Raw genomic sequence first — 21,214 nt, 5'->3', positions numbered from 1 at the left:
TCCAACAATAGTTCACCCATCCAATTATGTTCATCAGCAGCTGAGATATACCACTCCAAACTTTCGACCTCTTCTACTGACAGAATATATGAACTCATCTAATATAAGCCTAGATCAGCTTATTGTATGTGAGATTCTTAATGTGAGCTAACTCGGAATGTATGCAAATTCGATTTAGAGCTGAAGTTGGGGGACGCCATTCAGTTATCTTGAATAAAATTCGTGAAATTATACAAATTTTGTATTTAAACCAAAATATCAAGGAATTGGATGGACTGATAGAAAAGTGATATATGTAAACCAGAATATGCTCTATAATTTCGCCGAAGAACTTGATCTTATCGATTACTCAGAAGCCGATATAATCGAGCTTCTTTGTTTCTGAACTCGTTTTTTCAAAGAAAATCTGTTCCTTTTCTTTTTAATCGTCTGTTTCTTCTATTTCGCGGTCTTTGTTTTCTCTTTGCTCGTCTGAAACAATGAGAAAATCTCAATAGTCCCAAATTGTAAATAGTTCCAAATTACCTAATTTTACCCTATATCAAGGAATTGTTGTATTTTGACAGACTTTCTATTGAAAAACCTTATTTTGTAAGCCCCAAACTTGCCGATTGCCAAACCCGGCGGGCATTTAACCATTTGACATCCTTCGATATCACCTTTTCATCCATGGAGATGGCCTATTAGCGGCGATCACTAATAGAGATAGAGAGAGTACAATTAAGAGACGGACGAGAGAGAGAGAGTTAGTTAGTGACTAGACTTGGACGAGTAAGGATGTGCTCTCGTGCAGACCAGAGGGAGGATCTAGTTGAAAGAGGCAAACAGGTGGTAGGCTTAAATCTCGTTCTTGACCCCCTTTATAAGAGCTCTCAGATCCTAAATTAATCCATAATGGTCCACAGGAAATATTCTGACGGAAATAAAGCTTACAATTTTAAGTGTCTTGGTCGAGTAGAAGCGTTCAAATTGGCACTTAGGGTCGGAGGAACGTCTGTTCGACAGGGAATCCCTATTGACACTTTTGTCAAAATGTTGAAAATTATTTAATGTATCTAGTAAAATATAAGTAATATAACGTTTTTTTTCTGTAATATACCCTTTACTATAAACAGAGATGTTCAAATTTCATGTCCCAAATAGTACAGAGTAGGGTGTCAATAGGTGCTGACACGAGTTCTTAAAGTGTCAATAGACGTTTCTTTCACCCTAAGTGATTTCAAGGCGCATTAAGGGAAACATCAATTTTTCACACTAAAACGAAAAAATTGGACAGATGACATTGTCTGAGCAATGTCAATCTGAGAAAACCATCAATATCGGTTAAGCACTTGTCGAGATAATTGAGGTTATGTGTTATAAAAATTGTTTTTCCAACTGTGGCGCCTTGAGTGTTGGTCCTACAAAGTTTAAATGTACTAGAATATACTTATCCGTCCTAGAAAGTTATAGCACTTCACGAAGTCTGAAAAACCTCAAAATCCGAAGATATGGCGATTTCAATTTCGTGAACTTTGACCTCTCATAACTCCCGGTTCTATTACCATAGCGAACCCACGTCACTTTTTGGAAACTACATAGCCTAGACTTCGCTTAGACGCTTAGACTCGATCTGAAAATTCTCATTCAAACGAACTCACAAACCAAAATTTAGGTCAAAATGTTAATTAGGACCATTAGAATGGTAGATACAAGTCGATTAATTTTCAAAATAAGATCTTTCCCAAAGATTTCCAAGCCTATTTCTCATTAATTGAACAATTTTCTTTGAATTTTTATACAAAAGAAATGTTATTTTGTATAGTGATGAGCTAATTCTGTAGATTATTGGATCATTATATCGCCTTAGAACATGTCCTTTTTAGTATAACAGTTTTATAATAGTATTTCAAAGTCTTGAATTTTTATAATACTAAAAAAAATTTACAATATCTTGCTGAAAACATTCCGAAAACATATTATAACAATTAAATTCATAATTTTTAAGCACTTAAAAAACACTGAAAGATTTTTAAAAATTTTTTTTTTAATGAATTTTTAGGAATACTTTTTATAATTTCGAACTTTATCGACAAAAACAGCTTACAAAATGTTTTTAATGATTATTTTAAGTTAATTTTGATTAAAAAAGTAAATTGTTAGTCACTGGAAATTTCTCCGTGTGCTTGCATGAAACTGCCCCTCATGCACTTTTGGAATTCAAATCGAAATTGTCAGAACAGTCTTAGAATTCATTCAATGCTAAATGCCTTATAATAATCATAAAACCACTGGTAATTTAATACAATTATGTTAGTTCGATAGATAAGTGCAATAGTTCAGAAATTGTTGAAAATAAAACATTACAAAATGTTTCATTTTGATGCAGTTTTACAAAATCAATTAGGGTAAGTGTGCCAAATTTCGGCATAGTTGCATGCAAGCGTCAAAGTCTCAAGTTTGAAATGTAATGGCGCTGGCACACCTTTTCAATTGAGTGAAATTCAATCGATTGAAATTTTACCTCTTGCTCTTTGAAACTGAATTAAGATATGTTTGTCTCTTTCTGGCAAATGAAAATAGAAATTTTAATTTCATTTTCAATTTCAATTTTAAATTTCATTTTGACAGAAAGAGACAGCTATATCTGATTTCAGTTTGAAAGAGTAGGATGTAAAATTTCAATCGATTGAATTTCACTCAATTGAAAAGGTGTGCCAGCGCCATAATATTTTAAATACAAATTGATTTTTTTCTATTCTTTCTTCTGAAAGAGTGTTGCTTGGAACCTTGTAATGAGTTTACCGTCTTTATTTACTCTAAAATCATTCTTAATACATTTTAAAATGAATAAAAATATAGACATAGCTTTGGTACCTTATTTCGGCCACCTTCATTCTCATAGTTCCTTGCCATTCGGGAATTCTTCCAATGTCTTTTTCACGTCATCTAATTTGTCGAAGCTACGTTTTTTGTTATTCTTTTGCATTGTGTAATATCTAGAGTACGTAAAATCTAAAAATTCGTGGAAATTCGAGGAATAAAAAAAGTGGCCGAAATTGCAAGCTGGCCGGAATTTGGCACACTTACCCTACAGAATTCAAACGAGAAGCGTCACGAAATTAATTATTTTTTATGAACATGGATCTCACAGGTATCTCTTTAATAACGCATAAGGGTTTTATCTCATTCCTTTCAAAGAGATAAGGAGAATATGCAAAAATTGAAACTGCCCTGTCGTTAACTACCCCACCCTCCCCTAATATCGTCTATAAATTATTCTATTATTATACGAGGCTTGCTGATGGAAGAAACGATATCAGAATTTAGTATACGCAAAGAAAGTCACGTGTGCCAGAAGCAACAGGTGTTGGTCGTTCGTTTCAGTTCAAAATAGGAAAAACCTGCCATCTACAGTTCAACGCAAAAGATCGTCTTCAGAAACTTATCAAGTGTTATGAGAACCTGAGAGCACTTTTTTCAAAAAGTAACGTATTCCTGCACGCTTCTTGTGCATACTTGTAGGATTTTTTTTCAAATGTATATCCATCATTTTGTAATTCAATCTTTTTATGCAAAATGCTTTATTCTCCAATAGATTTTGCGCAAATATATAGTAAACCCCACTATTGTGTATGCAATGAAGCCCTACAATGCTGCAGGGTAGTCCAGAAGTGCCCCAAATATTTCTGGTACTCTCTGGATGTTTTATCTCCTGCAATACTTTCTGATACAGAAATGTACTAAATATTTGCATTGCTGTAAATCTCATGAGGAAATTAAACTTTTCTCCAAATCAAGTTTATCTCAGCATGACTTTGGTGAGGTGCAGGTGAGAAATTGCTTGAACTTCTCGAGTTACACACGCCATAACGTTCTTCAGCAAATTAGTCACTTCTTGGGCGTTGAACAGGGCACATGAATCTATTGGAGGTTTTCTTTGGATGAAAGTTTATTATTTTTGAGTGGGAAAAATAAGGTGAGAGTGTCGTGTGGAAAACGTGAGGTGTGCAAGAGACTTGACAAGAAATTAGTTTGAATGAAGAACTTCTTCACGATGGCAAGTGAAACTACTCCGCTCACCACGGATATTCCTCCAGGACCATCTTACGTTTATCCTCGGGGATTTGGCACAAGAGCTCGTCAGAGACAAATTCGGCAGTTTCAGTGTTGCATTTGTGCTACTTTCCTGTAAGTTAATATTGATCACCTAATCTTAAGCTGCTAAATTCAGAGCTTTTGATAAATCTCTTAGGGTAATATTCATTGTGGCCCTGGTAATCACAATATCCTATACCTTGAGCGCTGAAGGAGGTGATCCTGTAGATAATTCAACCAATATTCCATCGACATTTGCTCTGGAAAATAATACAGAAAGTGTATTGAACGTCTCGGCAGGAGCTCTGAATGCGACAACACTGGAAGCCTTCCAAGTACTTCTGCTACTCAATTGGCCCCTAGAAGGTGAATTGTAAATTACAATGCAAAATAAATTGTACAAATAAATCGATTTTCAGATGAAAGTCCGGATAATTGGACTCTACCTGAACCAACGCAGAAGGAAGTAAACGATGCTGTGAGCGCAGGAAAGAAGGCTTTAGGAGACAAAGAGATCCTAGAAGAAGGAATTCCGAGTCCAAGTACTGGCACACCATCATTTCGTCATCAGAAGGCCATAGCGTCAACCCCTGAAGCTAGGGTCATGACAAAGCGAGGTTTTGTAGAGAACCAGGCAACTAGGGACTTTTTGCAACGTCATCGGAATACCACTCGTCCAAGAAGAAACTCTGCACGAAGGCATTCAATTGGTCAGGGAATTCCTATCGACCTAGGTCAACCTTCTCTTCATCGAAACTGTTCCCGTGTTTCATCTATCTACCGGACAGCCAATGGGACATGTAACAATAAAGAAAACCCTCATTTTGGAGAGTCTCTTACACCCTTCAGGCGCATCCTCAATCCAGACTACGGGGATGGAGTTCAGAAACCTAGAATATCCAATGATGGGACTAAGCTTCCCTCTGCTAGAAAAGTTTCATTGGAAATGCATCGTCCGGAATTTGAATCTGATCCTAAATTTACAGTGATGATGGCTGTATGGGGTCAGTTCCTAGATCATGATATTACTGCTACTGCAATCAATCAGGGTCAGGATGGACAACCGATTGATTGTTGCTCTGAGGAAGCTCAAAATTATCCCGAATGCTTTCCCGTTCCAATAGAGAAAGGTAAATAATTGAATAATTTTAAATCGTACTTATGCTTTAGGAGATTTGTTTTAGGAACCTAAATTCTAGACAGCTGAGTTTAAAAAAATCTATCATTTAGGTGATCCATATTTTGATGAGTACAATGTAACTTGCATGGGATTTGTTCGATCAGCACCGGCCCCTACTGGACGGTTAGGACCTAGACAGCAACTAAATCAAGCAACAGCTTTCATTGATGGATCTGCTGTCTACGGTTCTACGGATTCTCGAACAAAGATCCTTCGGGAAAACGTAGGAGGGCGACTCAGGATGTTCCACACACCGGATAATCGTACTCTCCTACCTCTGTCTACAGATCCAGCTGATGGATGCAACGACGCTGTGCAGAACGCCGCAGGGAAATACTGTTTCGATACCGGAGATCCTAGAGCTAACGAGAACCTACTTTTGACATCGATGCATCTGATCTGGGCGCGGCATCATAATCACTTAGCAGAAGGGCTCAGTGCTGTGAATCCCAATTGGACGGATGAAAAACTATTCCAGGAGGCTCGTAAGATCCTAGGGGCTCAGATTCAACATATAACCTACACAGAATTCTTGCCCATTCTTCTCGGTTGGGAGCTTTGTATTCATTTGAAACTTATCCCTGGCAACGTAAGGTCCCCGTAGCATTTTATCAGAAATCTGTTTTTGAAGTTAAATTTTCTCTTAGGAAACAACGGACACCTATAATCCTGAAGTGGATCCTAGTGTGGCTAACAGTTTTGCCGCAGCTGCTTTTAGGTTCTCTCACAACCTTCTGCCTGGGCTCATGAATGCTTCTCGGGACGATAACACAACTGAATCTATTCATTTGCATGAAATGCTCTTTAATCCCTTCTCCCTATGGCATCCTAGAGGCGTTGACGAAGCCATTGGTAGCGCTGTAGATACGAGTTTATCTCGACCAGATGCTCGTTTTACCACTGAACTCACTGAGCGGCTGTTTGAGAATCCAACTGAGAGAAAACCCCAACCACCTTGCGGACTCGACCTCGTATCCCTAAATATCCAGCGTGGAAGGGATCATGGACTCCCTGGGTATCCCGAATGGCGTCGGAAATGTGGCCTATCGGGAGCAGATACTTGGCAAGAAATGCGTGAAATCGTAGGTTCAGATGCAACCAAACGTTTGCAAAAGCTCTACCAACGTCCTGATGACGTAGATGTGTACACAGGAGCCTTACTCGAAAGCCCTGTAAACGATTCTCTTGTGGGTCCTTTACTCCTCTGCATGTTAGGTGATCAGTTTGTGCGACTCAAAGAAGGGGATGTCTTTTGGTAGGCCTAAATTCAACATTATTATAGACAATTATCTTGATTCAAAATTAAAACGTTTCAGGTACGAAAGGACTCATGGATTCCAACGCTTCTCTCCTGCTCAGAGGCAAGAAATTCGTAAGACCACACTTGCAGGAGTTATTTGTGCAAACGCTGATGCCGTTGATCGAACTCAGAAAGAAGTTATGAGAAGTTCAAGTGATGAAAATCCAATAGTTCATTGCGAATCTCTGGACACTTTTGATTTCACTCCTTGGAAGGAGAAGCGTTTTCATACAGTTAAAGCGGGCTCAGTTCAATCAAAAATAATGGCTCATCCGTCAAGGACTGGAAATGTTACCAAGCCTTTAGTTTAATAAAATAAATTAATATTAAAATAAGTAATATTGGAACTCAGTGATTGAAATAAATTTAATACGAAATGTAATTTTTCTAAAGGAAAATAAAACAAATTTAAAATTAAAATTTAATTTAAATTTATTGTATTGTAAATAATTTTATTGTATTAGATAAACAAAACATGATTTTGTATATTACCGTTCACTGATAAACAATGCTTTTAACATAATACTTGTATATGTGTAATTCTTTTTACACTAAAGCGCACTTAAAATAACATTTTCTTTTAAAAAATGTTATGCTTAACTTGCAAAGTTGTAAAATGAAACTATGAGAAGTACAAGATTTACTTTCAACATAGATGAACTATTAGGATTTGAAGTAGATTGTTCAGCCTCGGTCGTAATTTCAAATTCAGTTTTTGTTGTAGATTCTAAGCTGCTTTGTGTTGTAGTCTGAAACTGAGTTTCTGTTGTGGTTGCAACATTAGTTTTAGTAACACTCTCCGTAACACTTACTGTTGTAGTTTCCCAGTTAGTTCGTGTAGTAGTTTCGAATTCAGATTTAGTCGTAGTTTGCAAGTCAGTTCCTGTTGTACTTCCTGATCCAGTTTCGGTTGTGGTTGTTTCAGTTATTTCTGTTTCAGTTACTGTTGTAGTATCTAATTCAGTTTCTGTTGTGCTCTCAGATCCAGTCTCGGTTGTAGTTGTTTCTGCTGTGGTTACTGTTGTAGTTTCCACCTGGGTTTCCGTTGTGCTTTCCGATACAGTCTCGGTTGTAGTTGTTTCAGTTTCTGTTACTGTTGTAGTTTTCAATTCAGTTTCAGCTGTGCTTTCCGATTCAGTTTCGGTTGTAGTTGTTTCAGTTTCAGTTACTGTTGTAGTTTCCACATCAGTTTCTGTTGTAGTTTCCAATTCTGTTTCTGTTGTGCTTTCCGATCCTGTCTCGGTTGTAGTTGTTTCAGTCTCAGTTATTGTTGTGGTTTCCAAATCAGTTACTGTTGTAGTTTCCAAATCAGTTACTGTTGTGCTTTCCGAACCAGTTCCGGTTGTAGTTGTTTCGGTTTCTGTTAAACTTGTAGTTTCCAATTCAGTTTCTGTTGTGCTTTCCGATTCAGTTTCGGTTGTAGTTGTTTCTGGTGTGGTTACTGTTGTAGTTTCCAGTTCAGTTTCTGTTGTGGTTTCCGATCCAGTCTCGTTTGTAGTTGTTTCGGTTTCTGTTACACTTGTAGTTTCCAATTCAGTTTCTGTTGTGCTTTCTGATTCAGTCTCGGTTGTAGTTGTTTCAGATGTTTCGGTTTGAGTTACTGTTGTAGTTTCCAATTCAGTTTCTGTTGTGCTTTCCGATCCAGATTCGGTTGTAGTTGTTTCAGTGGTTTCGGTTTCTGTTACAGTTGTAGTTTCCATTTCAGTTTCTGTTGTGCTTTCCGATTCAGTCTCGTTTGTAGTTGTTTCAGTTTCTGTTACTGTTGTAGTTTCCAAATCAGTTTCTGTTGTGCTTTCCGATATAATTTCGGATGTAGTTGTTTCAGTTTCTGTAACTGTTGTAGTTTCCAGTACAGTTTCTGTTGTGCTTTCCGATTCAGTCTGAGTTGTAGTTGTTTCAGCTTCAGTCACTGGTGTGGTTTCCATTTCAGTTTCTGTTGTGCTTTCTGATTCAGTTTCGGTTGTAGTTGTTTCAGTTGTTTCGGTTTGAGTTACTGTTGTAGTATCCAATTCAGTTTCTGTTGTGCTTTCCGATTCAGTCTCGGTTGTAGTTGTTTCAGTTTCTGTAACTGTTGTAGTTTCCAGTACAGTTTCTGTTGTGCTTTCCGATTCAGTCTGAGTTGTAGTTGTTTCAGTTTCAGTCACTGGTGTGGTTTCCATTTCAGTTTCTGTTGTGCTTTCTGATTCAGTTTCGGTTGTAATTGTTTCAGTTGTTTCGGTTTGAGTTACTGTTGTAGTATCCAATTCAGTTTCTGTTGTGCTTTCTGATTCAGTTTCGGTTGTAGTTGTTTCAGTTGTTTCGGTTTGAGTTACTGTTGTAGTATCCAATTCAGTTTCTGTTGTGCTTTCCGATCCTGTCTCGGTTGTAGTTGTTTCAGTTTCAGTTACTGTTGTGGTTTCCAAATCAGTTACTGTTGTAGTTTCCAATTCAGTTTCTGTTGTGCTTACCGATTCAGTCTCGGTTGTAGTTGTTTCTGGTGTGATTACTGTTGTAGTTTCCAGTTCAGTTTCTGTTGTGCTTTCCGATTCAGTCTCGGTTGTAGTTGTTTCAGTTTCTGTTACACTTGTAGTTTCCAATTCAGTTTCTGTTGTGCTTCCCGATATAGTTTCGGATGTAGTTGTTTCAGTTTCTGTAACTGTTGTAGTTTCCAGTACAGTTTCTGTTGTGCTTTCCGATTCAGTCTGAGTTGTAGTTGTTTCAGTTTCAGTCACTGGTGTGGTTTCCATTTCAGTTTCTGTTGTGCTTTCCGATATAATTTCGGATGTAGTAGTTTCAGTTTCTGTAACTGTTGTAGTTTCCAGTACAGTTTCTGTTGTGCTTTCCGATTCAGTCTGAGTTGTAGTTGTTTCAGTTTCAGTCATTGGTGTGGTTTCCATTTCAGTTTCTGTTGTGCTTTCTGATTCAGTTTCGGTTGTAGTTGTTTCAGTTTCAGTTACTGTTGTGGTTCCCATTTCTGTTTCTGTTGTGCTTTCCGATTCATTTTCGGTTGTAGTTGTTTCAGTTTCAGTTACTGTTGTGGTTTCCAATTCAGTTTCAGCTGTGCTTTCCGATTCAGTTTCGGTTGTAGTTGTTTCAGTTTCAGTTACTGTTGTGGTTCCCATTTCAGTTTCTGTTGTGCTTTCCGATTCAGTCTCGGTTGTAGTTGTTTCAGTTTCAGTTACTGTTGTGGTTCCCATTTCAGTTTCTGTTGTGCTTTCCGATTCATTTTCGGTTGTAGTTGTTTCAGTTTCAGTTACTGTTGTGGTTTCCAATTCAGTTTCAACTGTGCTTTCCGATTCAGTTTCGGTTGTAGTTGTTTCAGTTTCAGTTACTGTTGTGGTTTCCATTTCAGTTTCTGTTGTGCTTTCCGATTCAGTTTCGGTTGTAGAGGTTTCAGTTGTTTCGGTTTCAGTTACTGTTGTAGTTTGCAATTCAGTTTCAGCTGTGCTTTCCGATTCAGTTTCGGTTGTAGTTGTTTCAGTTTCTGTTACAGTTGTAGTTTCCAATTCAGTTTCTGTTGTGCTCTCCGATTCAGTTTCGGTTGTAGTTGTTTCAGTTTCAGTTACTGTTGTGGTTCCCATTTCAGTTTCTGTTGTGCTTTCCGATTCAGTTTCGGTTGTAGTTGTTTCAGTTTCAGTTACTGTTGTGGTTCCCATTTCAGTTTCTGTTGTGCTTTCCGATTCAGTTTCGGTTGTAGAGGTTTCAGTTTCAGTTACTGTTGTGGTTCCCATTTCAGTTTCTGTTGTGCTTTCCGATTCAGTTTCGGTTGTAGTTGTTTCAGTTTCAGTTACTGTTGTGGTTCCCATTTCTGTTTCTGTTGTGCTTTCCGATTCATTTTCGGTTGTAGTTGTTTCAGTTTCAGTTACTGTTGTGGTTTCCAATTCAGTTTCAACTGTGCTTTCCGATTCAGTTTCGGTTGTAGTTGTTTCAGTTTCAGTTACTGTTGTGGTTTCCATTTCAGTTTCTGTTGTGCTTTCCGATTCAGTTTCGGTTGTAGAGGTTTCAGTTGTTTCGGTTTCAGTTACTGTTGTAGTTTGCAATTCAGTTTCAGCTGTGCTTTCCGATTCAGTTTCGGTTGTAGTTGTTTCAGTTTCTGTTACAGTTGTAGTTTCCAATTCAGTTTCTGTTGTGCTCTCCGATTCAGTTTCGGTTGTAGTTGTTTCAGTTTCAGTTACTGTTGTGGTTCCCATTTCAGTTTCTGTTGTGCTTTCCGATTCAGTTTCGGTTGTAGTTGTTTCAGTTTCAGTTACTGTTGTGGTTCCCATTTCAGTTTCTGTTGTGCTTTCCGATTCAGTTTCGGTTGTAGAGGTTTCAGTTTCAGTTACTGTTGTGGTTCCCATTTCAGTTTCTGTTGTGCTTTCCGATTCAGTTTCGGTTGTAGTTGTTTCAGTTTCAGTTACTGTTGTGGTTCCCATTTCTGTTTCTGTTGTGCTTTCCGATTCATTTTCGGTTGTAGTTGTTTCAGTTTCAGTTACTGTTGTGGTTTCCAATTCAGTTTCAACTGTGCTTTCCGATTCAGTTTCGGTTGTAGTTGTTTCGGTTTTTGTTACTGTTGTAGTATCCAATTCAGTTTCTGTTGTGCTTTCCGATTCAGTCTCGGTTGTAGTTGTTTCAGTTTCAGTTACTGTTGTGGTTCCCATTTCAGTTTCTGTTGTGCTTTCCGATTCAGTTTCGGTTGTAGTTGTTTCAGTTTCAGTTACTGTTGTGGTTCCCATTTCTGTTTCTGTTGTGCTTTCCGATTCATTTTCGGTTGTAGTTGTTTCAGTTTCAGTTACTGTTGTGGTTTCCAATTCAGTTTCAGCTGTGCTTTCCGATTCAGTTTCGGTTGTAGTTGTTTCAGTTTCAGTTACTGTTGTGGTTCCCATTTCAGTTTCTGTTGTGCTTTCCGATTCAGTCTCGGTTGTAGTTGTTTCAGTTTCAGTTACTGTTGTGGTTCCCATTTCAGTTTCTGTTGTGCTTTCCGATTCATTTTCGGTTGTAGTTGTTTCAGTTTCAGTTACTGTTGTGGTTTCCAATTCAGTTTCAACTGTGCTTTCCGATTCAGTTTCGGTTGTAGTTGTTTCAGTTTCAGTTACTGTTGTGGTTTCCATTTCAGTTTCTGTTGTGCTTTCCGATTCAGTTTCGGTTGTAGAGGTTTCAGTTGTTTCGGTTTCAGTTACTGTTGTAGTTTGCAATTCAGTTTCAGCTGTGCTTTCCGATTCAGTTTCGGTTGTAGTTGTTTCAGTTTCTGTTACAGTTGTAGTTTCCAATTCAGTTTCTGTTGTGCTCTCCGATTCAGTTTCGGTTGTAGTTGTTTCAGTTTCAGTTACTGTTGTGGTTCCCATTTCAGTTTCTGTTGTGCTTTCCGATTCAGTTTCGGTTGTAGTTGTTTCAGTTTCAGTTACTGTTGTGGTTCCCATTTCAGTTTCTGTTGTGCTTTCCGATTCAGTTTCGGTTGTAGAGGTTTCAGTTGTTTCGGTTTCAGTTACTGTTGTAGTTTCCAATTCAGTTTCTGTTGTGCTTTCCGATTCAGTGTCGGTTGTAGTTGTTTCAGTTGTTTCGGTTTCTGTTACAGTTGTAGTTTCCAATTCAGTTTCTGTTGTGCTTACCGATTCAGTCTCGGTTGTAGTTGTCTCAGTTTCAGTTACTGTTGTGGTTCCCATTTCAGTTTCTGTTGTGCTTTCCGATTCAGTCTCGGTTGTAGTTGTCTCAGTTTCAGTTACTGTTGTGGTTCCCATTTCAGTTTCTGTTGTGCTTTCCGATTCAGTTTCGGTTGTAGTTGTTTCAGTTTCAGTTACTGTTGTGGTTCCCATTTCAGTTTCTGTTGTGCTTTCCGATTCATTTTCGGTTGTAGTTGTTTCAGTTTCAGTTACTGTTGTGGTTTCCATTTCAGTTTCTGTTGTGCTTTCCGATTCAGTATCGGTTGTAGAGGTTTCAGTTGTAGAGGTTTCAGTTACTGTTGTAGTTTCCAATTCAGTTTCAGCTGTGCTTTCCGATTCAGTTTCGGTTGTAGTTGTTTCAGTTGTTTCGGTTTCTGTTACAGTTGTAGTCTCCAATTCAGTTTCTGTTGTGCTCTCCGATTCAGTCTCGGTTCTAGTTGTTTCAGTTTCAGTTACTGTTGTGGTTTCCATTTCAGTTTCTGTTGTGCTTTCCGATTCAGTCTGAGTTGTAGTTGTTTCAGTTGTTTCGGTTTCAGTTGTGCTTTCCGATTCAGTTTCTGTTGTAGTAGTTTCAGTGGTTTCGGTTTGAGTTACTGTTGTAGTTTCCAATTCAGTTTCTGTTGTGCTCTCCGATTTAGTTTCGGTTGTAGTTGTTTCAATTTCAGTGACTGTTGTGGTTCCCATTTCAGTTTCTGTTGTGCTTTCCGATTCAGTTTCGGTTGTAGTTGTTTCAGTTTCAGTCACTGGTGTGGTTTCCATTTCAGTTTCTGTTGTGCTTTCCGATTCAGTTTCAGTTGTAGTTGTTTCGGTTGTTTCGGTTTCTGTTACAGTTGTAGTTTCCAATTCAGTTTCAGTTGTGCTTTCCGATTCAGTTTCTGTTGTAGTTGTTTCAGTTGTTTCGGTTTCTGTTACAGTTGTAGTTTCCAATTCAGTTTCTGTTGTGCTCTCCGATTCAGTCTCGGTTGTAGTTGTTTCAATTTCAGTTACTGTTGTGGTTTCCAAATCAGTTTCTGTTGTGCTTTCTGATTCAGTTTCAGTTGTAGTTGTTTCAGTTGTTTCAGTTTTAGTTACTGTTGTGGTTCCCATTTCAGTTTCTGTTGTGCTTTCCGATTCAGTTTCGGTTGTAGTTGTTTCAGTTGTTTCGGTTTCAGTTACTGTTGTAGTTTCCAATTCAGTTTCAGTTGTGCTTTCCGATTCGGTTTCTGTTGTAGTTGATTCAGTTGTTTCGGTTTCTGTTACAGTTGTAGTTTCCAATTCAGTTTCTGTTGTGCTCTCCGATTCAGTCTCGGTTGTAGTTGTTTCAGTTTCAGTTACTGTTGTGGTTCCCATTTCAGTTTCTGTTGTGCTTTCCGATTCAGTTTCGGTTGTAGTTGTTTCAGTTTCAGTCACTGGTGTGGTTTCCATTTCAGTTTCTGTTGTGCTTTCCGATTCAGTTTCAGTTGTAGTTGTTTCAGTTGTCTCGGTTTCAGTTACTGTTGTAGTTTCCCATTCAGTTTCTGTTGTAGTTTCCAATTTAGTTTCAGTTGTGCTTTCCGAATCAGTTTCGGTTGTAGTTGTTTCAGTTTCTGTTACAATTGTGGTTTCCAATTCATTTTCTGTTGTGCTTTCCGATTCAGTCTCGGTTGTAGTTGTTTCAATTTCTGTTACTGTTGTAGTTTCCAAATCAGTTTCTGTTGTGCTCTCCGATTCAGTCTCGGTTGCAGGTGTTTCAGTTAAAGTTACAGTTGTGGTTTCCAGTTCAGTTTCTGTTGTGCTTTCCGATTCAGGTTCTGTTGTATTTGTTTCAGTTGTTTCGGTTTCATTTACTGTTGTAGTTTCCAAATCAGTTTCTGTTGCAGTTTCCAATTCATTGTCTGTTGTGCTTTCCGATTCAGTCTCGTTTGTAGTTGTTTCATTAGGATCAGTTTCAGTTGTAATTGTTGTTTCCATTTCGGTGTCTGTTGTGCTTTCCAATCCAGTCTCGTTTGTAGATGTTTCAGTTGTAGTTTCCGTCTGATTATCCCCTGTAGTGTTCATATCTGTTTTTGATGTAGCTGCTTCTGTAGTCTCATCTTAAACATAAAGTTTCAAGCATTATATTACACAACTGCTGAATGTGGCCTCTGGCTAGCCTCTTCAGTGGAGTTAATTTCTAAGAATCTATTTGCTGATAATGATCTCAAACCGTATTCTCGAATGTATTTGTTTTAATCATTTGTTTTTTCATTTATGGATGAATTCTAGGAACATATTTATTTTAGATTATTCATATCGCACTCACCACTATCAACTTCAAGAGAATATTCAGTGTTTTTCTTGTAGATAATTGATGATGGCAGGAGACTGTCTATCAGACGTATTAATGAATTAAATCCAATGATTTCATTGGTTTTACTACAAAACAAAATTAAAACTTATTTGAAATGATTTTCTTTAAAATTAATTATGAAAAACAAACTTAATCTTATCTGGGATGCTCAAGGATTTTCCATGGATTTGAGAGATTTGAATGATTTGAACCACAACCAAAAGGAGCCACACTTTCATTATTATATTCTTTATAAGTTTTTAAATGTTATTCTCTTAATTGTTAGAATTGAGTATTACCAATGAACATTTAGATAGAACTGGCGAGTCGATCGAATTATCAAGCCTTATAACCACTTAAATAATTATTTTAAGAGCATTTCAAACAATCCTTGATAGTGAGTTTGAAGTTTCAAACCACGTGGGTAATGTTTGATAAGTTTTATCTTAAAAGTCATAGAAACATATAAAAAAAATATTGATTATACTCATTAATACTACAAACATTATTGATTAGAAATAAAGTAATAGAATATATCAATTATAGAATACAATTCAATTCCTTGTCATAAATACACGGTTGTTGTAAAATATGATTCTGTAAGTCACTTTCAATAAAACTTTGCATAATAATTTGACTGTTTATGAAACTTATATTTTGGATTTTTTTTTAAAGCAATTAGACCAAAAGTGACATACTGTAATAAAATGCATGATATATTATAGAGAAGTCAGATCTTTTTGCCTGCTTTCTGGTTGACATTTCGTTGATTGCATCAACTGTTGTCGTATTTGCATTTATTTTGTATCTGCAGTTGGTGCGAGCTTCGATAGAAACGTCGCCTTTTGCGTGACATGTTGACACAAAAGAAATGCAGATATGATAATAGTCCATGCAATTGACGATTTGTTGTGGCTTTTCCTAAACGTATTGATTTAGGGAAATATATTTTGAAAAGTACAATACGTTCCAGAATAAAATTTAGGTATAAATGCAGTAAGAATACCTTTTTCTTTAATTTAATATAACAATGTTGTTGTTTTACGAAGTTGTAGAAATAAGGACAACATTTAACCGTGAAATCCGTCGTCATATTCTGTGTTGGAAGGATCTGCTAAGATCAAATTGAAGACCATTCAGGAGAGCCTCACCACAATGTAGATGCTTCTTCTGTGCTCCTGGAGTTCTTGTGCAAAGACCTTTTCTACCTTTCTACCTCAAATATTCAGATCTTTGCTTGCACCGCCACCGGGCGGAATTCGAGTTCATAACCTATGAGTCAAACTGGGTATCTATTCGACCAAAAGGTGACGGTCTTTCCTAAAGCGTCACAGACTGATCGATCCGTGTAATAGATGTATTCTAATGGATAACACGGATGATGTAATCTCATGCACTAAGTTTCATTTGTCGTAAGAGTAGTTTCCATTTTCGTTTCAGATTTTGTTGTAGTAATTGTTGTGATTTCCGTTTAAGATTCTGATATGCTACCTTTCATCCCTTTCACCTAACTAAATCATTGTTATAATTTACATGTTAATTTCTGCCAAAATTTCTGGTTTAGTCTTTGTTGTAGTCTCTACACTGAGACAAAAAAGGGGGTGCGATTAACTTTTTTTCCCCGTAATTTTAACACTTTTTAGGTGTAAAAATATATCAACATTTTTTAATGTTAATTTTACACATTTTTAAGTGTAAAATTAACATGAAAAAGGGTAACTTTAACCCATAATACACCTGAAAAGCATAATATGAACACCAATTTTGGATCAATAATGCAGGGTAAAAGTAAGATTTCCGGAATGTTCGATCGGAATGTTTTTGAGTATAATATGGTAAAGAAACTTTTTTAAATTTATTCGAATTTTTTAAAGACCTTACTTCTTTAAAAACTGTGCATGATAAACGATCATAAAAATTACGCTTCTAAAGGAAACGTGTAAATTTATTTTAACTTACATTTCTAATTTTAAAAATCAGTATCTCGAAAGAAAATTTGAATCAAAAACAAAAATAAGCAACAGAAAATTATTTTTTTAAGCAAATAAATTAAAAAGAAATCGCCTGTTAGTATGCAAACTTTCTTGATGCATAATGCCATATTGCGCATATGCCATAAAATATCATCTCGACTGAAGTATATGCTTAAGTGTTTTTGTTTTAAGAATATACTTCAGTCAAGAAGATTTTTGTGTGGCAAAGTTCATATGGAACATCGACTAGAAATATGCCTTACAGTGTTTCATGAAGGCGTGCATTATATGTGATATTACGCTCGTAACATAGAGAACTTGAGGTCAATATTAATAAAGAAAATAATAATATTAAAAAATATATATAATTGCAAAATCTCTCAATTTTGGGATTTGAAAGAGTTATTTTAACTCTTAAAACGAGTTATTTTCAATCTTAAAAAGAATAATTTACACTCTTTTTTTCATGTTGGGGAAGGTTTTGCACCTTTGTAATGTTGCAGCTTCGTAAAAGTTTATTTTTTTCCAATTTACTAAATGAATTTCATTCATGGACAATCTAAAAGCTAGTCCTACATCTCACATTTCCTCTGAAATTTGGACGCCTAGGCCTTTTTTCCTGGGTCCAAAACGCAAAAATTAAAAAATGGGCCTAAAATCGTAATTCTGATATGGGAATATTTTATGCATTTTCGCACACTACAAGTGGCTTTTTGAAAAAGCAGCTATTCCAAGTTATAGAGAGTTTATTAGGGTTAATATTTACCGTGAAAATCTTTTGCTTGAAGGGGGTCGTTTTTGTGTGTGGAGAAAAATTCATAAAAATTACCACCCTTGCAGCTCAAGAAAATTGAATTTTGCAGCTTCGTAAAAACACCTGTCAAAATTCTTGACCACCGAATTTGAGAATTCCTCACTGTTTTGGGTCACACTGTGCACGTCGCTCGGGATATTTGACTCATCAGAGATTCCACTGAATAAATTCACAAGAAAATTGGGATATTAAACGATTTTCACTAAAATCTCGAGGGAAAACATGCACTTCCCCATCAAAATGAGACTTCATCAGATGTTTTTATTTTACTTCTGTATAATCAAACATTAAGCCTGAATCTGCATATGGTAGGTGTGATTCTTTCATTGCCCATGCGGTGCATTTTGAGCATTTTTCGTCCAATTTGCTTTGTTTTCAAGCGGAATTTTTCACCTTTTACTTTAAATTAATCACTGGTAATTCTGAGAAACACTGTTGTTCAAAAAATGTTCTGTAAGACAGTTTCGAGACGTTAGAGAAAAAACAAAGATTACAATAGGTGTGATTACTACTTTCTGATTTGTACAGTGATGAAACTAGACTGCTTATGGTAGATGTGATTCTTTAATTGCCACTTCGATGTATTTTGAGTATTTCTCATTCAATTTTCCTTGTTTTTAAGTGGAACTAACCACATTTCATTTTAAATTGGTGGCTGGTCATTTTTGAAATCAATTACGTCCGAAATATGTTCTGTACGACCCATTGGAAGTTTAAGAGAAAATCTGAGGATTACATTAGGTGTGATTATGAGAGAATCATACCAAACCAAGCTCTTAACTGACTGTCAGAATGCAGGGAAAAATGGTTTTCCGAGTGTCAAAAAACAAGTGATAGTAGTATATGTTCTGCCGAAGCAAGAACAACAAGTGATAGAAAAATAGCTTAAAATTGATTTTTAATGCGTGATACCTCCTACAAATGGTGAAAACAATTAGATGAAAGTTCCATCTAAGTAGTGATGCCCAAATTTTTGTGTCCGGTGTAATGTTTTCGGGGAAAATGAGGCCTACAGAGGTGGGAAAAAGTCGTACGAAGCTGAGTTAACCAGGGCACCTTCGTAAAAAATGCCGCTACATTTTCATTTTCCTTTAGAGGATAATCCAAGGACTTCCAGGAATTTTGTGAGGCAGAATTATAAACCCTATAAGTAAGAGATTTTTTTGATATAGTGATATAATTGATTCGGTGTGTGTGGCATTCAGTAAAAAATCTTAAATCTTGGACTCCTTTTTTAATACGAAGCTTCAAAACCTTCCCCTAAATTTTAGGACAAAAAGGTTAAAACAAGTCTTCCGTATATTACACCTAAATGGAAGTAAAATCAACTCTAAAATATATTTAATCGAAAATCACTACTGAAAAGAGTTAATTTAACATCGATTAGAGTAAGTTTAACTCGATTATTTTTCTGAGTGTAGTTAGAATTTCTTAAAAAAAACGTTGGGTATTTAAATGAGGTTGTAAAATTAGTTTCTTTAATAAGAAATAATTAAAATTTCGTTTTCTTTGATCTTGAAACATTACCGAATTTTAAATTTTCTAATTTTTAGCTTTCCTTATCTGTAAGACGTTTCTAGAAAATACTAGATGCAGTTCTTGCATTTTTTTTTCGACGAGGAAGGAGATCAACAACGTAGTAAAAGTCTTTTTCTGATAAGTAAAAAATCGTATATTTTTTTCGAAGTTTCTTGTTGTCTTTTTTTTAAATACGGCCTTTCAGGAACAATAACTTGCGAAAAGTTAAAGTCTTCTGTTGAGAGATTATGATATGCATTTCACTTTCACAAACTCCTTATCTACAAAATATTTACGTTCGTTGATTCATCTAGAGCCTCTATCTTACATTTGTCTCAAGTTTTGCTTCTCGACAGTATTTTTCCATCGAGAATTTTACTTATTTCTGGTGAAACATTCTTCAGTGGGGCTCTTCAGATTTTCCCAATTGACATCATCACTATCTTGTGATTTACTGCAATTGCACGCTTTTCACTTATTCTTGAGGGGACTTACCGTGCAACTCCTTATCGCATTATTCACACGCTTATTGATTAATTAAATACAACATTTTTTTTTAAGACTCAACATCGACGCCCGTATGCTTATTAAGTGATATTAGGTTCATTTTATTTATGAAAATTGTCACTGCTGTTGACCTGACGATATGGGCAATATTGACGGAAGTGCAGAATGGCGGAAGACCATGAGAGTACCAGCAATGTAATGAAGATGATCCATACGGAAATGAAGAGGAATCTCCGGAATATTGACCAGCCAGGATGATGACTGTAGTAGGTTACTTCATCCAGGGTGAGAACCTGTCGAATTCTCAAGAGAGATAGGCGTTATGGAAAGTTTTTTCAAATCATACATTTTTTTTTGCACTACGATCTTACTCGTCTTCATCACTTGAAACACTAATATCATGACCATTTGGCACAACTTCCACAATGTAAGCACTTAAAAGGGGAATCCGCTCTCTCTCCATGATCACTCTGGTGATGCTGGCCACTCAGAAATAGTCTCAGAGATCAACTGAAGTAGCTTCCAAAATTTTTCAGAAAACCCTTCGCAAACTCTTCCCTCTCTCCAGACTTATGCCTCAGCCAATGACTCATTACATGAAATCCAGGCTGTTTACTCTCCACAATTTGAGATAATGCTTGGAGAATTTGCTATCGGTTGGAAAGAGTCTAAACGTGTGGCTGACAATTATTTCCTGAAATTCCAATAAAGAGACAATGTTTGAAGTGAACTGAGAACTAAAAGTCATTTCGAATTGCATGAGGGAAACCATAAAAGTTTACCTGCGTGAAAGGGGATATTTTACATTGGAAACAACGCAATAAGAACACAAGTTCAAGTACCCACTTAATGCAATGATGTTTTTATCGAAATTTTGCATTTTTTCATGAAATAAATAGGTTACAAGCCTGAGTTAATTAAATTGGAATAAAATGCGATTTTGATTATCAGTGGAGTTCTGGGTTTAAAAACGTTTGAGATTACATAATAGAAGATTGCATGTAAAGACCATGTGCTTTGTAAGAGTTTATCTGGACCTATTACAAAACTATATCAAACACTTTAAGTAGGACAGCATTCACTTAAGTACGAATAATCATTTAATTCCATCGGAAAAATAGCACTCAATTAAGTATAAATTTTAATCACCTTCACTTTGGTTTAATTGAACTTAGAGATTGGAGATAATTTGAAATCTTAGGCGCTACAAGTATGGCCTACAACCAATTGTTGGATATTTTCAATTTTAATGACTCAGTCTTAGAATGATTTCATCATTCGAACCTGTTACCGACCATCGTTTTTTTCATTTTCAAACTTTTTGAATGGACTTAAAGTGAAACGATTTTTACTGACGCAAAATAGATGGATTTAGGAACCTAGGACATTTTTTACAAATTTCCAGCTATTTGCTGTGTAAAGTAAGCCCAGATGCAGCTTCCTTAAATAACCTAAATAATAAGTAAAATTTTCTAAGGAAAATTAGAGAACAGAAGGTGCCACCCATTTTTAAATTTCATCGGAGTGAATGGACCACGGCGACTGATGTTTTGTCATTGAAAGACTGATGTTAATTGCCACGAGCGACAAGAGTACCAACCTAGGGATAAGTGGTTGGATTTATTATGGGAATGAAAGATTAGGATTCGCTCTTTTGGCCGTTGACTGGGTTAACAATTGTCGAATTGGCCGTACGCTCTACAATAATGTTTATTTAAGCTCAAAAATAAGCAGATAGTGAACGGAAAAATATACCTTTCTTGACTTTTTCTCTTTAATTCTTCACGACGACGTTTCGAGGATGGATGTTTTCTTCATCAGGTTTCGAATATGGAGGAAAAATCACGTACAGGCGGGAAAATCTGCAGCTGCAATGCACTTGAACTCTTTTTTACAATTCTTCATTCTGAAGTCAGTCCTTGGGATGGGTGTCAGTCCAT

At 36.4% G+C, this 21,214-nt stretch overlaps 2 protein-coding genes and 1 long non-coding RNA gene across 3 annotated transcripts; 1 reads left to right on the top strand and 2 right to left on the bottom strand.

Annotated features, from left to right (window-relative positions):
* Positions 1-3,812: 3,812 nt before the first annotated feature.
* Positions 3,813-6,977, top strand: LOC129798185 (peroxidase). The gene is made up of 6 exons (XM_055841208.1): positions 3,813-4,170; positions 4,235-4,443; positions 4,497-5,207; positions 5,308-5,846; positions 5,905-6,512; positions 6,574-6,977. The coding sequence occupies exons 1-6, from the start codon at positions 4,019-4,021 to the stop codon at positions 6,866-6,868; spliced, it is 2,514 nt and encodes an 837-aa protein (XP_055697183.1). The 5' UTR covers positions 3,813-4,018; the 3' UTR covers positions 6,869-6,977.
* Positions 6,972-14,769, bottom strand: LOC129799656 (mucin-22-like). The gene is made up of 3 exons (XM_055843756.1): positions 14,613-14,769; positions 14,436-14,548; positions 6,972-14,226 (listed from the first exon to the last, which is right to left on the bottom strand). Exons 1-3 carry the CDS (start codon positions 14,699-14,701, stop codon positions 7,154-7,156), a joined length of 7,275 nt encoding a protein of 2,424 aa, XP_055699731.1. The 5' UTR covers positions 14,702-14,769; the 3' UTR covers positions 6,972-7,153.
* Positions 14,770-18,897: 4,128 nt separating this feature from the next.
* Positions 18,898-19,991, bottom strand: LOC129798254 (uncharacterized). Its single transcript, XR_008751403.1, has 2 exons — positions 19,646-19,991; positions 18,898-19,577 (listed from the first exon to the last, which is right to left on the bottom strand). It is a non-coding gene; the product is annotated as an uncharacterized LOC129798254 (long non-coding RNA).
* Positions 19,992-21,214: the final 1,223 nt, after the last annotated feature.

Source organism: Phlebotomus papatasi, chromosome 1 (assembly GCF_024763615.1).
Source record: "Phlebotomus papatasi isolate M1 chromosome 1, Ppap_2.1, whole genome shotgun sequence".
Taxonomy (NCBI): domain Eukaryota; kingdom Metazoa; phylum Arthropoda; class Insecta; order Diptera; family Psychodidae; genus Phlebotomus; species Phlebotomus papatasi.
This window is presented reverse-complemented; position numbering and strand designations above follow the sequence as displayed.